The sequence below is a fragment of the Oryx dammah genome, unplaced genomic scaffold (assembly GCF_014754425.2).
Source record: "Oryx dammah isolate SB20612 unplaced genomic scaffold, SCBI_Odam_1.1 HiC_scaffold_20, whole genome shotgun sequence".
Taxonomy (NCBI): Eukaryota; Metazoa; Chordata; class Mammalia; order Artiodactyla; family Bovidae; genus Oryx; species Oryx dammah.
Genome location: NW_024070204.1, coordinates 20,027,354 through 20,043,133, shown reverse-complemented (window position 1 = coordinate 20,043,133; position 15,780 = coordinate 20,027,354). Strand labels below are relative to the sequence as shown.

The 15,780-nt window shown below is 36.2% G+C and overlaps 1 protein-coding gene across 3 annotated transcripts in view; it reads left to right on the top strand.

The window, feature by feature from the left end:
- Positions 1 to 11,651, top strand: part of CDH12 (cadherin 12) — a 326,182-nt gene extending 314,531 nt beyond the window's left edge. Inside the window, exons 9-12 of one of the 3 annotated variants that reach the window (XM_040262494.1) lie at positions 770 to 784; positions 4,702 to 4,810; positions 7,198 to 7,449; positions 11,016 to 11,651. In XM_040262494.1, coding sequence (XP_040118428.1) covers positions 770 to 784; positions 4,702 to 4,810; positions 7,198 to 7,449; positions 11,016 to 11,515 — 876 coding nt within the window. In that variant the 3' untranslated portion in view covers positions 11,516 to 11,651. Of the gene's footprint in view, positions 1 to 769; positions 785 to 4,692; positions 4,811 to 7,197; positions 7,450 to 11,015 lie in introns of all 3 variants that reach the window. The other 2 variants (XM_040262493.1, XM_040262491.1) reach the window with 2 other exon arrangements.
- Positions 11,652 to 15,780: the final 4,129 nt, after the last annotated feature.

Here is a 15,780-nt window from a genome sequence, read left to right as displayed (position 1 = left end):
ACCTGACATTCCAGGTTCCTATGCAATATTGCTCTTCATAGCATCGGACCTTGCTCTATCACCAGTCATGTCCACAACTGGGTATTGTTTTTGCTTTGGCTCCATCCTTTCTTTCTGGAGTTATTTCTCCACTGATCTCCAGTAACACATTGCACATCTACTGACCTGGGGAGTTCCTCTTTCAGTATCTTATCATTTTGCCTTTTCATACTGTTCATGGGGTTCTCAAGGCAAGAATACTGAAGTGCTCGCCATTCCCTTCTCCAGTGGACCACATTATGTCAGACCTCTCCACCATGACCCACCCGTCTTGGGTGGCCCCACACAGCATGGCTTAATTTCATTGAGTTAGATAAGGCCGTGTTCTGTGTGATTAGACTGAGTAGTTTTCTGTGATTATGGTTTGTCTGCCTTCTGATGCCTCTCACAACACCTACCGTCTTACTTGGGTTTCTTTTACTTTGGACGTGCGGTATCTCTTCTTGGCTGCTCCTACAAAGCGCAGCCACTGCTTCTTACCTTGGATGAGGGATATCTCCTCACAGCTGCCCCTCCTGACCTTGAACATGGAGTAGCTCCTCTTGGCCCTCCTGGGACCCCGCAACCACTGCTCCTTGGATGTGGGGTCTCTCTCTCTCTCTCTCTATATATATATATATATATATATAAATAGTTAAATGCTTTTTCTCTTATAATGCAGGCAAAATTTATGCTGGATTTCACTATTTGCAAAGTTATAAGAGGTTTCCCAGGTGATACAGTGGTAAAGAATTCACCTGTCAATGTAAGAGACAAAAGAGACATAGGTAAGATCCTTGGGTTCGGAAGATTTTCTAGAGTAGCAAATGGCAATCCACTCCAGTATTCTTGCCTTGAAAATCCCATGGACTAAGGAGTTTGGTGGGCTATGGTCCAGGGGTCACAAAAGAGTTTGAAACAACTGAGCAACTGAACATACAGACAAAAAGTTAAAAGAAGTTTACCAAAATTTGACAACTTAGAAGTATTTACTATTTTCCAGATCCTTCCACCTGCCCCTCAAATCTCGTCCTTTATTTTTAGGTAATGATGGACATTGATTATACCATAACAATCAGAATCATGTAATGCACCAATTGAAAGGCTTTTGGAAATAGAACTCTAATGTTTCTGTGTTTCTCTAATAAATTAAAAGATTGGGAATATTAGAAGTTATTAGAGATAACTTTATTTTCATATACTCAGACAAAGTGGTAAGAAATCTGTGCGGTCGCTGAAATCTATTTTTCCTAATAATTATATGTCAAGCATTTTGTGTTCTTTTGGGCCACTGTGCTTAGTTGCTCAGTTGTGTCCAACTCTTTGCCATCCCAGGGACTGCAGCCTGTCAGGCTCCTTTGTCCATGGGAACTCTCCGGGCAAAAATGCTTGAGTGGGTTGCCATGCCCTCCTGTAGGTGATCTTCCCAACCCAGGGATGGAACCCACATTGCAGATGGATTCTTTACTGACTGAGCCACCAGGGAAGCCCTTTTGGGCCACAGTTACAAATGAAATATAACCCTGAAATATGAGAAATACAGAATATGAGCATTTTCTGCTTTTGATCCCAGCCATCCTAAGGGTCTAGAAACTACGCATCAGTTCAGTTCAGTTCAGTGGCTCAGTCGTGTCCGACTCTTTGCGACCCCAAAAATTGCAGCACGCCAGGCCTCCCTGTCCATCACCAACTCCCGGAGTTCACTCAGACTCACGTCCATCGAGTCAGTGATGCCATCCAGCCATCTCATCATCTGTCACCCCCTTCTCCTCCTGCCCCCAATCCCTCCCAGCATCAAAGTCTTCTCCAGTGAGTCAACTCTTTGCATGAGGTGGCCAAAGTACTGGAGTTTCAGCTTTAGCATCATTTCTTCCAAATAAATCCCAGGGCTGATCTCCTTTAGAATGGACTGGTTGGATCTCCTTGCAGTCCAAGGGACTCTCAAGAGTCTTCTCCAACACCACAGTTCAAAAGCATCAATTCTTCGGTGGTCAGCCTTCTTCACAGTCCAACTTTCACATCCATACATGACCACAGGAAAAACCATAGCCTTGACTAGACGGACCTTAGTTGGCAAAGTAACATCTCTGCTTTTGAATATACTATCTAGGTTGGTCATAACTTTTCTTCCAAGGAGTAAGCGTCTTTTAATTTCATGGCTGCAGTCACCATCTGCAGTGATTTTGGAGCCCAAAAAATAAAGTCTGACACTGTTTCTACTGTTTCCCCATCTATTTCCCATGGAGTGATGGGACCGGATGTCATGATCTTCGTTTTCTGAATGTTGAGCTTTAAGCCAACTTTTTCACTCTCTTCTTTCACTTTCATCAAGAGGCTTTTTAGTTCCTCTTCACTTTCTGCCATAGGGTGGTGTCATCTGCATATCTCAGGTTATTGATATTTCTCCCAGCAATCTTGATTCCAGATTGTGTTTCTTCCAGTCCAGAGTTTCTCATGATGTACTCTGCATAGAATTAGAATAATCAGAGTGACGATATACAGCCTTGATGTACCCCTTTTCCTATTTGGAACCGGTCTGAGGAGCTATCTTTTATGGATTATATAATAACTTAATATACATATATATATGTATGTATATATGCCTTATCTATCTATCTCTGTGCCTGTTTCTACCTATCAAAATAAGAGAAAAGATGATTCTACATAAGTCAATAGTGATTTATATGATGAATCCTTGCAGTATTGGCCTAAGTAGTTCCTTAGGACAATAACTCCCAAGTGTCAATTCCAGATCATTGCCAGTTTATACCAAAAAGGTCACCTTTGTATGCTATTTTAAAAGATTTTTTATTGTGAAATTATTCTCTTCATAAAAATTGATGTTGATGTATTATAAAAAAGATAATTATGCTAGTTGATAGCAAAGGAAAACAAAACTTGGCAAATTAATTCCCAAATAATTTAAAGAAATTTTATGGATGATATATAGTGATCTGAGTACATGGTTTTATTTGAGGAAAATTGAAGCTTTACAGGGTCTGCGTGGTAATTATTTGACTAAATTGCCATATTCCACAATTTGGCTTTTGGTGTTGAATCCATGATAATTCTAAAGGCTAAATAGATCCTGTGTGACTGAATGACAGTAAAACTTGTTGCTGTTTACTTGCTAAGTCATGCCGATATCCGACTCTTTGCAACCTCATGGACTGTAGCCTACCAGGCTACTCTGTTCACGGGATTTCCCAGGCAAGAATACTGGATTGGGTTGTCACTTCCTTCTCCAGGAAATCTTCCTGTCCTGGAGATCGAACCTGTGTCTCCTGCACTGCAGGCGGATGCTTTACCATCTGTGTTACTAGGGAAGCCGACTTCACTCACCTGGAAACCCTCACAGTAAAATAGGCAACTGAAATTATCATTAGAGATTCCATGATCAAATTAAAAATTACCTAGTACTGAACTTGAAATCCCAGTGTTTATGTTGTGTACTTGTGTGTGGTCCTGTTTGTGCCCACCAAAACACACAGCTATATAGAAAGCAGATAACAGTCATAAGTCTGAGTTTTAACCATGGGATAAAAACAAATAGGGGCAAATAACTCTCATGTTTAGTGTCATCAATCTAAGTGCACAGGATGATCTAAGTTCTTCCTCTGACAAATTCAAATTTAGTCTAAGAATGTGTCACCTGAGCAGCACACTGCCTTCCTCTTCTGCACACATGTCCTGTAATTTCTTCCTGATGCAAAGTCATTGCATATATTAATAAATAAATACCTCAAAGCCATTTGTATTTGTTTATTTACACAGTGAATTATCAGTTTCATAGCTTGGCTCTTGAAAGTTAATCACCAAATTCCTAAGGGCATCTCATTGAAATATTAGAATTTTAACTGTTTAGATATACCACTTTCGGGAGCAATTTTGGAAAATTTTTGAAACAAAGTTGGTCATGATTACTTCTTAAAAAAAAAAAAAAAAACAACTCCAAGAAAACATAATTTATATTCTCACCCACTGGGCGGTGGGGGACATAACAACAAAACAGATGTATGTCCTCTGCTTCTTTCTCACCATTTTACTTTATTTATGAAGATAAATTGGAGAAGGCAATGGCACCCCACTCCCGTACTCTTGCCTAGAAAATCCCATGGATGGAGAAACCTGGTAGGCTACAGTCCATGGGGTTGCCAAGAGTCGGACACAACTGAGTGACTTCACTTTCACTTTCACATGAAGATAAAACTCGTTCTCACAAATACAATGATACTATTTTTTTTCCTTGAAAGGACTTTTAAATAATCAGAGATTTTGTCTCCAGTATTTTCATATTTAGGCTGGAAAATATTTATTTTGTCTAATTTAAAATGCAAGCAAAAATAAAAAATAAAAATAAAAAATAAAATGAAAGCAAATACATTTTAATTTATTATTATTATTAGTGAGAATTTTCAACATTGTTATTCTCTTTAGTTATGTGGAGATCGATTTAGAATTAGTCCATACCCTGTAATTGTACCTGCCACTATTAACTCTAAATATTTTACTGTTTGTAAAAGTATTTGTAAGTGATTGCCCTAATAATATAAATTCTAAAAATGTCATTTTGGTTTCCTTGCATGTTTCATTAAATATATGTATTAGCCTGGTATGTAGAGTTTCCTTTGAAATCAATGACTGATTTCAGGTCTGATCTCAACTTTGTTTCAGATAATTCAGATAGTCAGTGCTGCAGACCGAGATCTTTCACCTGCTGGACAGCAATTCTCCTTTAAATTATCACCTGAAGCTGCCATCAAACCAAATTTTACAGTTCGTGACTTCAGAAGTAAGTTTAACCACATAAAAATTTAGCTTTTATCAGGCAATTTTGTAAAAAGACACAAAGGTAGAAATGCTCTTCCTAAAAGTACTCAACTTCTTAAAATATAAAAATCTATATATGAGAACTACAAAATTTATGACTAACAGTAAACTGTTTAATAACCTATATAGACTATATCTAATGAGGCAAGTTACTTCCATTTATATTGGGGGTATTCCCTTAATGAGTCAGACAACTAATATACTGACTGGGAAATTACTTTTCATGTTTTAAATACATCATTTTTTTTACATGCACTGCTCGTGCATACAAGTAATTATTTTATTTGTATGACACATGGTATGGTGCAGGCTTTTTAGTGAAAATAATATGAGTTTTCACTCCTACTGCAATACAACCTAGAGGGCAGATTCTCAATACATTAAAGTATACTAAATAATTTCAACTTCATAGTTAACATAAATTAACCTCATGCTTGTTTTATTAAATAAGATGATGTAATGCAAATCCTTTAACACAGTGCCTAGAACCTATTACCTTTAATATAATTTTAGCTGCCAGCTCTGTCATCATAACTAACTTACATATCTACCACCACTGCTACTACCATCACTGTTACCAATTGTTTTCTTTTTTATTGTTACTAATATTATTATATCTGCTGTTATTAAAATCACTGCAAAAATACAGAGGACACTGGATTAAATGCATTAAGGCTGGCAACTGATCAGCTGTTCTGACTTTAGTTAACCTGTCTATAAGCCATTTAAAGAGTTTATAACTTAAACCCAATGATCTGAGTAGTCTTTGAAAGGTTTACACTAGAGCATTTTTAGCAGATCAGAATGGATCCAGTGTAGAAAACAATAGAGGAAGACAAGACTATACTTGATACTATTGAAGAAAATGGATGAAACTGTCTTGAATTAGAGGCATGGCTGTGAGGATGGAGGTTAGTGACTTAGGAGATAGAATACATAAGCTTGTTGCTAGATCTCCTAGATTCCATGCAAAAATGATGAAGAAAACTAATAAGACTTGCAGACCATTGGCTTGGGCAACTAAGTAGACAGTTATATCATTCAGGAATCAAAGTATTGACTGTTTTCCACCATTTTATATGTGCTGGAGAATCTATATTTGGTTACTCATAATAATATGAATCAGATCATCTTTGTCTCATGATATAGTATATTCTCATGATCTAAACATGTATTTGCCACTCATTCCATTTACCATATCCCCATTTTATCTTGTTATATTTTAATTGTAATTGGAAGTTTTTTTGGTTTAAATGGATAGACACTTTTTTCACCTTTATTTTATGAGAACATTTAAGTTCTACTCTTTTAGCAAATTTCAATTATACAGTACAGTGCTATCAACTACAGTCATCGTACTATAATATAGATCTTCAGACTTTATTCATCTTATAACTGAGAGTTTTTAAGCCTCTTACCAACTTTATCCCATTTCTCACCACTTCCAGTCCATGGCAACTATTTTTCTACTTTCTATTTCTATGGGTTCTACTTTTCTTTATTTCCTTAGATTCCCCGTGTAAATTTTATCATGCAGTATTTGTCTTTCTCTGTCTGGTCTACTTCATTAACATCCATGTTGTCACAAATGGCAGGATTCCCTTCCTGTTTATGATTGAATAGTATTCCATTGTGTGTGTATATGTATATCTATCTATCTATCTATCTATCTATATACATATATATCACATTTCTTTATTTGGCAATTGATAGAATTGATGGTTATTTTGATTCAAACTTCTTATAAATTTTAATGAATCTTGATGATTTAACACATTTTCTTTTCTTTTCCATGTTTCTTATGTTGTTTCAGAAAAGTGAAAATGTATACATATATTCACATATATATACATATATGTAGCATAGATATAGAGTTGGGAAAAGTAAAAAATCAAATTTTATCTGAAATAGTATATTGATATGTGTCATATTTTAAAGACTATATTCTTAGGTAAAATGTTATGCTGATTCATCCGTTATAATCTTTGTTCTTCTAATCATGTAAGAAAGCACCCACTGAGGTTTGTTTTCTCTGTGAGATTTTGACATCAGAAAAAGAGATGTTTTGATACAACATATTTCTTGTCTTGTAGACAATTTTCTATTCTTTCTCAATAGAAAATTTAATTCTTATTGCAGACAAGATTAATGTCTCTTCTTTTCCAAAGGATTTTCTTTGATTACATCTGATTACATTTTGGCAGCTTTCATAATGATAAAAGAAAGAATTGAAATATGGATGTATTTTACTGACTCAAGAAGAGCTTCCTACTGCTTAACAGATACCAACTTGAAGATTTGAAGTGATACTCATAGTAACCATCTTACCATACATGTCATGTTTTGTAGACAACACAGCTGGAATTGAAACCCGAAGAAATGGATACAGCCGCAGGCAGCAAGAGTTGTATTTCCTCCCTGTAGTAATAGAAGACAGCAGTTATCCTGTTCAGAGCAGCACAAACACAATGACTATTCGAGTTTGTCGATGTGACTCTGATGGTACCATCCTGTCTTGTAACGTGGAAGCAATTTTTCTACCTGTAGGACTTAGCACTGGGGCTTTGATTGCAATCCTTCTGTGCATTGTTATACTCTTAGGTGAGTTTCAATATTAGTCACGTATTCTCTTTCTCTCCCTTGTCTGTGTATCTCCTTTCTCATTTCGCCATGTAAATCAGTGTTTCTTCATTGAGCTGCTGCATATAGACAGAAGGAAGACTATCTATACTGAAGTATAGTTTTATTCAAGTTAATTTTCTACTTCTTACCACATGGAAATATAACAATAGAAATAAATATCACCAAAAGTATGTTCAAGCCCTAGGGAATTTTCAAGTATGAACACTTGAAACTTGAAATTTGTGGCACTTGCTGCAATGAACTTTTCTATCCCATTTACAGCAGCAGTTTTAAATTCATTTTTTTACATCCTGATAATTATTGTATTGTAGAACCTTTAAAATGATACTAGACAAAGAGTAGTTGTCCAATAGTGGTTCAATAAAGAATGAAAAAAAAAGAGAAAGCACAGGAAATAAGTAAAGGCACCTCTGAATTTTTTTTTTTTTTTCTGTCTAAAGTGCTGGGCAGAAGCAATTCTTATTCCACTTTTTTCAGATCTCCTTATATCAAAACTCTCACCATTCCCACTAGGACAGAACAGAACACACTAAAATATCGAGAAGCACAGTGAAGGGAAAGGATTGAAGAAAATGCATTCTGTAACATCTCTGTGAGAATGAAAACCTACCTCAGGGGTGTCCCTTTCCCATAAACTTTGTTCAGCTGACTCTGTTTCATTTATTCATCCTCTACTGGATTCACAAAAAAAGAGAGATTTAAAACATTTTTTTTTATTTTTCCAGTCATTCCTTTACATGAAAATTGCAACAGAAGTACAGTTGGGCTCTGTGGAATCAGCTTATATCTATGCATGTGCATTATTTAGCCAAAATATTCTGACAAATGTACAGACATACCTTTATCTCTGGGATAGAAAATAAAAATTTAAAGTACTTACTAGGATGTGTGGCTTGGACAGTAAAGCATCCACCTGCAATGAGGAAGCCTGGCTTTGATTCCTGGATCAGGAAGGTCTCCTGTAGGAGAGCATAGCAACCCACTCCAATATTCTTGCCTGAAAAATCTCATAAACAGAGGAGCCTGGTGGGCTAAAGTCCATGAAAGAGTTGTACATGACTGAGGCAATTTAGCACACACATGCTAGGTATTTACCAAGTGTCCACCTTGCACCTAGGTGTGAACTGCTGGTACACAGCTATGCATGTTGACACTCAGTCTTACCACGGGGTCTGCTTACAGACCCATCTGTTTGATCTCTGTAGCCAATCTCAGATCCCTTTAGTTAGATCATCTTATTCTTAGCCATTTTATATATTTCCTAGGGTGAGTGAAAGCATGAGAATCTTGTGGTGCCCAGGAACTTATATTTCACTCTCAAGCACATCTAACCAGTGTCTTTTTCAGTCATGGCAACTCTAAAGCCATTTTATACATATGCAGGTCTCTCTATGAGGTTTAAACTCTTTCACACACACTTTGGTTGAACAAACCATAATGTTTTCAGTTCTGAGATCTGCATAAAGCCCAGAAGTGAAGAGTGCTGAACATCTCTTCAAAACCCATTGTACAGAAGCTCTAACTTTATCTCCTCTATCTTCCTCCTTAATTTTGGAAGAAAAGGGAATAAACTTGCTTTAATCATCATGTAGTCTCCTACTTTCTAATCCTGTGACAAGATCTTCCTTCCAAACAATGTTGTGTTAAACACATTTGGCTTTCAATCCATTGCCACTGCTATGGAGGAGAGGGGAGAATTATTCCAGGCAAAACTGGGCACTGACTTAATGGTGTGAATCTGTGTTTATTCACTCATATATATATATATATAATGATGACCATAAGTCGATGGGGAAAAAAAGATATTCAATGACAAGAGTCTATAAATTAAGTGTTTTAAAGTATGATCTTGTTTAAAGAAGGCCAGCTGATTACCAGGCATTTAGTTTGGAGAATATCTCAATATGGTAAGGCACAGAATTTAAATAATTTGTGGTCTTACTTGACATAATTTGGAAAGCTGACTCTTATATTGTATATTCTTTCTTTTTTTCTTTTGTTTAATGCTTTTAAAAGTGACTTTTCTGTGATTTGTGTTTATTTTGTCAGAAATAAAGCAATGTTAACACAATGTAAATCTAGATATGAATAATATCTAAGTGTCAGTTATGGGCAACAATATTCAAGTTTTACTGTGTGCTAAATCACTTCAGTCACATCCAACTCTTTGCCACCCTATAGACTGTAGCCCTCCAGGCTCCTCTGTCCATGGGATTCTCTAGCCAAAAATACTGGAGAGGGTTGCCATGCCCTCCTCTAGGGGGTCTTCCTGACCCATGGATTGAAACTGGGTCTCTATGTCTCCTGCATCGGCAGGCAAGTTCTCTTCCACTAGAGCCACCTGGGAAGCCCCTCAAGTTTTATTGTGTGTGCTTAGTCACTCATCGTATCTGACTCTTTGCGACCCCATGGACTGTAGCTCACCAGGCTCCTCTGTCCATGGGGATTCTCAAGGCAAGAATACTGGAGTGGGTTGCCATGCCCTCCTTCAGGGGATCTTCCCAACCCAGGGATCAAACCCGAGGTTCCTGCATTGCAGGCAGATTCTTTACTGTCTGAGCCATCAGGGATGCCCAAGAATACAGGAGTGGGTAGCCTATCCCTTCTCCAGGAGATCTTCCTGATCCAGGATTCAAACTGGGGTCTCTTGAATTGCAGGCTGATTCTTTACCAGATGAGGTACCAGAGAAGACCCAAGTTTTATTACTGAAATGCTATACAGTTCTATGTATGATTGGACAAACCATTCTTTTCTTTATTTTTTTTCTTTTTTAAATTAATTTTTTATTAGAGTATAGTTGATTTACAGTGCTGTGTTAGTTTCCGTATATAGAAAAGTGAAGTGGCATTCATATACATATATCCACTTGCTTTTAGATTCCCATCTAGATCATTACAAGATATTGCCTACAGTTCCCTGAGCCACATCATAGGTTCTTATTCATTATCTATTTTATATATAGTAGTGTGTATATGTCAATTCCAATCTGCCAGTTTCTCCTGCCTTTCTCCCTTGGTAGCCAAAAGTTTGTTTCCTACATCTGTGACTCTATTTCTGTTTTGTAAATAGGTCCATTTGCACCATTTTAACAAATTCAACATATAAGTTATATATTTGCCTTTCTCTGTCTGCTTTTTTTTAATTTTGTAAAAAATTACCTGACACTGAGCTATTTAAACATATGTCAAATATAAGGCTACTGTTATCAGAATTTGTGAGTTTTGCAATGTTTTGCACTTTAGTTACAATTTAAAAATGAAACTGAATTTAAACAATGAAAATCGTGGTGGATTCATGTCAATGTCTGGCAAAACCAATACAGTATTGTAAGGTAAAATAAAGTAAAAATAAAAATTAAAGAAAAAAAGAAAATCAGCATAGATATGATCCATACAGATTATAACATGTGTACTTTGAAAATAATAGGATGTCATTAAAAAACTCAGCCAGCCCTGATCAATTTAATTTCTTATGGAGAGATGAGCAGACATAGTCTCACTTTGCCATTTTTGTCTTGTTCTAGCCATAGTTGTGCTGTATGTAGCTCTGAGAAGGCAAAAGAAGAAAGACACCTTGATGACCTCTAAGGAAGACATCAGAGACAACGTTATCCATTATGATGATGAAGGAGGTGGGGAGGAGGACACCCAGGCTTTCGACATTGGTGCTCTGAGAAACCCAAAAGTGATTGAAGATAACAAAATTCGCAGGGATATCAAACCAGATTCTCTGTGTTTACCTCGTCAGAGACCACCAGTGGAAGATAACACAGACATAAGGGATTTCATTAATCAAAGGCTACAAGAAAATGATGGGGACCCCACTGCCCCACCATATGATTCACTGGCAACATATGCCTACGAAGGCAACGGATCAGTAGCCGACTCTCTTAGCTCCATAGAGTCTCCGACCACCGAGGCAGACCAGGAGTACAGCTACCTGACAGACTGGGGACCCCGCTTTAAAGTCTTGGCAGACATGTTTGGAGAAGAAGAGAGTTATAACCCTGATAAAGTCACTTAGAGGAGAGGCAAAGGCTAAAACACAGCCAGCAGAAGAAATTTAAGGGAAAGGAACATAAATAGAAATCACACGCGTGCGCATGCACGCACACACACACACACACACCCACACACACCCACACACACAGCTTTCTAGGACAAGACACACACACAGCTTTCTAGGACAAGATTCCTTTGATTATCTGGTTTCTAGCAAGTTGCTATATTTATCATACTGTCAGTTTTGGTTTATTCTGCCAACACAAGATAAATCCTCTAGTGTGTACTTGCTTGGTTTTGTTTTGTTCTTTTGGAAACACACTGAGACAAGCTCAGGCCTATTCAATACAATTTACTGACGTGACAACCTAGAACGAAGATAGCTATGTGGCATCACGGTGGAAGAGTGTTAGATTTTTCTTAATTCCACTAAAGTGCCTATTGAAACTCTTATCATTTAAAGCGGTGTAGAGTACTCTCTGCTGTGATGACATTGCAGGATTCAGACATAGATGACATAAAACAAAGACACTGTCTTTATGTCAAGGAGCAATAGCAACATGCCGACTTCTCATTCCTTTTAAGGAAAAAAGAAGAAAACTTTCTGAACTCCATCTTCTTATAATTAAACTGCTCTTTTTTCTTTTTTAAAATGTATGCCAATATATATTTGTTTTTTCCTGCCCTTTCAGAAAATTGAAATAAATACGATAATAACAAAGTCAATATGTAAGTCCCAAATTTTAAAAGCAATGTTTGATCTTAATATTAGTTCCTATTAAAAGTGTTCATGAAAATGTTGTTTTCCAAAGAAATAAAATTTTTAAAAAGAAAATTAAAAAAAAACTCTTTATAAAAGAAGCCTCAGGCTGAAATTCAGATGAAAATAAATATTGGTTTTGTTTTAATATTGTGCCAGCGCGTGAAAGGTTGGTTTTAACAAATCAGCAGATCATTGCAGTCTTCTATCATACCAAAAATTTAAGTTGTGTTATTATGAAACATTTTTGGGGAAAATGTCATTGATTTATACAAGGGAAGAGAAATTTGTATACAGCTTCTCAGAGTTTCTTACAAGCTAATGATTCTTTGATGAGCCAAGAAGATAAAACATTTATCAAATAATGCAGAATGGATTTATAGAATTTCTAAAAATATTTATTAATAATTACCAAACAAATGAAACATCAGGAACTTTGGAAAATTCAAACCAAATATAACACCCAAATGTACATTAATGCAAGATCTAGCAGTTGATTTATTTATTTTATTAACATGAATTTCAATTTGGAATATCATTCTATTGGAGCTCAGAGTTACTTCTTTACTCTATTATCTACAATTCTAATATAAACAATATCATAACTTCCCTTTGTAAAATAAACTTACTTTTTAGTTTGATGAAGTTTCTCAGAAATACTAGATTTTATAAGCAGATAGGTAAGCTGCACTCATATACTGATACATCACTTTTAAGTGAAATTTACAAAATATCTAGAAAGGCCCTTAACACAACAGGTAACTACCTATAAAGTAAGAATATATTTTCTTAATATTATAACTATACAAGTGACTACTGAAATATTAAACAATATATAGGAAACATAAAAGTTACTTATGAACCCTTTCTGAAGACATCATCTATATCCAGCTGCATTTCTGAAATATTTATAATTATATTTGTATTGTAAAGTGTGAAAGGAAACATTCACATATGGGGAAAATGGGTAGAAATAGAAATCATGTAGGCAAATTATATTCAGTCCTATTTATTATTAAATTCTTGCTTCAGAAATAAATATCTGATAGTTATGCTGTGCCAATTTGGCCATTTGAATCTGCATTTCCCGTTGTTCTTTTGGTGTCTCATAACTGGAGACTCTGCTTGCCTTCCTTATCAAGATCAACTGTTCTTCCCCACTTTGATGGCTTTACCTTTGTCTCATCCCAGGGAACTGCATTCAGTCTTGATGGAGTGTGATAATTTGCAATATACTTTGCTTTGGGAAGTGTTCATGTAATTTTTTAAAAAGCTGGTAATTCCATAACTATTCTGAAGGAAAAAAATATGTCAGCTTCTGGGTCTGCCCCAAGCTGGTGATTCCATAACTATTCTGAAGGAAAACAATATGTCAGCTTCTGGGTCTGCCCCAGCAACATGACGGGCTATGCCATAATGCAGGGTCCTTTGAAGAAGGTTACTATGCAGATCACTTCCAGCTGATTCTTGTCAACAGTGACTGCTTGTTGCACCTTGCTGGAGAATCTGACTGCCTCTGCATGCATTTATATATCAGAAGCAACGATGACACAAAGAAGACTTAGGGGAAGTAGGTCATTTCAAGGCATGTGACTGAGATACTAAGCAAGCACATGAAATTGGTGGGTCTTACTTGCACCAAATGAATAAGCTTTTTTTTAGTACTTCTATCTTTTATGTTTGCTAAACCACTGAATTCATTTGTTAGGGCTGCCACGACAAAGCAATGCAGACTGGGTGACTTGAACAACTTTTTCCTTGCAGTTCTGGAAGCTAAAAGTCTAAGATCAAGGGGTCTGTAGAGTTGCTTTCTTCCGAGGGTCTCTTTGCTTGGCTTTTCCATAGTTGTCTTTTCTTCATTTCTCTGCATGTTTTTGTCCCTGACCCCAACCCCCCGCCCAGGCTCATTCTTCTCTAAGGACAGCAGTCACACTGAGTCCACTCACATGACTTCTTTTTTCTAATCTTCATTAACTCATTAAAAGTCCTTTCTCCAAATATAGTAATATTCTAAAATACTGATGGTTAGGACTTCAAAATATGAATTTTATGGGAATGCATTTAGCCCATAAGAACCATAGAGATGTTAACAGGAAAAGAAATCAAAAACATATTTGATCTACAAAAAACAGGCAAACAAATTAAGGTTAAAAAAGGAAAAAAATAAAAATAATGAATGGAAATAAGTGCATGTGCAATGAGAAACCGCAAAAGTGACAAGGTGAGCAGAGGTCTTTTGGTGCTCGTAAATTAGTAATATTATGGTACATCATTCACACTACTGAAAGCACTAGGCCTAATATTTCAATACTTGTAAATATCTAGAGATTCATTTTTATTTATAATACCACAGTAAATGGCCTTCATTCAGGAGTTAAACAATATGAAAATACTTAAAATTTACATGGGAAAGGGTTGGCAATAATCATACATAACTTTTTAATTACATTGCATGTTTACCTTTACAGAAGTGTATGTGTACATATTTTATGTAATACATGTATGTTACTTACATATTTTGAAAAATGTAATCTTTGTGGTCAAAAAAGTATTAGATCAACACATGAGTGAAACAGTGGTATGATCCACTAGAAAAAAAAAAATTAAAATTTATTTTGTACCAAATTCTATCACTAACTGTAAAAGTCATTTGAGGTCAGCACCTTAGATCTTCCTGTGATCTATCCTCTTTGGCAAAATGAATTTGTTGATCTTGGTATTATTTACATTCCTCTGAAATTTCTTAACTCTTAAGTTCTAGTTACATTTACATGAAGTCCATTAAATAGTTTACATATTTATTACATAAAACTATGAGAATCATAGAGATCTTTAAAACATAAGTCGCAAGCTTCTTTGAATTATGGATATGATTGGTTGTACATGCACTCACCATATTCCATGTTAGAAGAGCTAGACAACTACTTCTTAAGTAATAGCTGTTAAAATTCTTCATCAAGATGGAATGGTAGAGGTGTGCATAGAAAGAAGTGTTAAAATATAACCCTAATCTTGAGCCACAGAGGAAAAACAAGTGTTTTGAAGAAAAGATTAGAAAGGATATGTTATTCCTTGTCTTTAAGAGGAGGGCATCTTAAAAGTCCTTGGACAGGGCTTCCCTTGTGGCTCAGTGATAAAGAATATGCTGCCGATTCAAGAGACATGAGTTCAGTCTCTGGTCTGGGAAGATCCCACGTGCCATGGAACAAGTAAGCCTTTGTGCTCTACAACTACTGAACCTGTGCTCTAGGGCCTGGGAGCCATGACTGCTGAAGCCCGCACGCCCTAGAGCTTGTACTCTGCAACAAGGGAAGCCAACACAATGAGAAGTCCGAGCATTGCAACTAGACAAGAACCTGTGCAAAAACAAAGGGCCAGCACAGCCAAAAATAAATAAATAAAATGGTAAAAATAATAATGAAATTCACTGGACAAGTTTTAGTAATTGCTGTATTAAAATGAGAATTCCTGGATGTTCCATGGTAGTCCAGTGGTTAGGATGTTGTGTTATCATTGTGTCTGGGGTT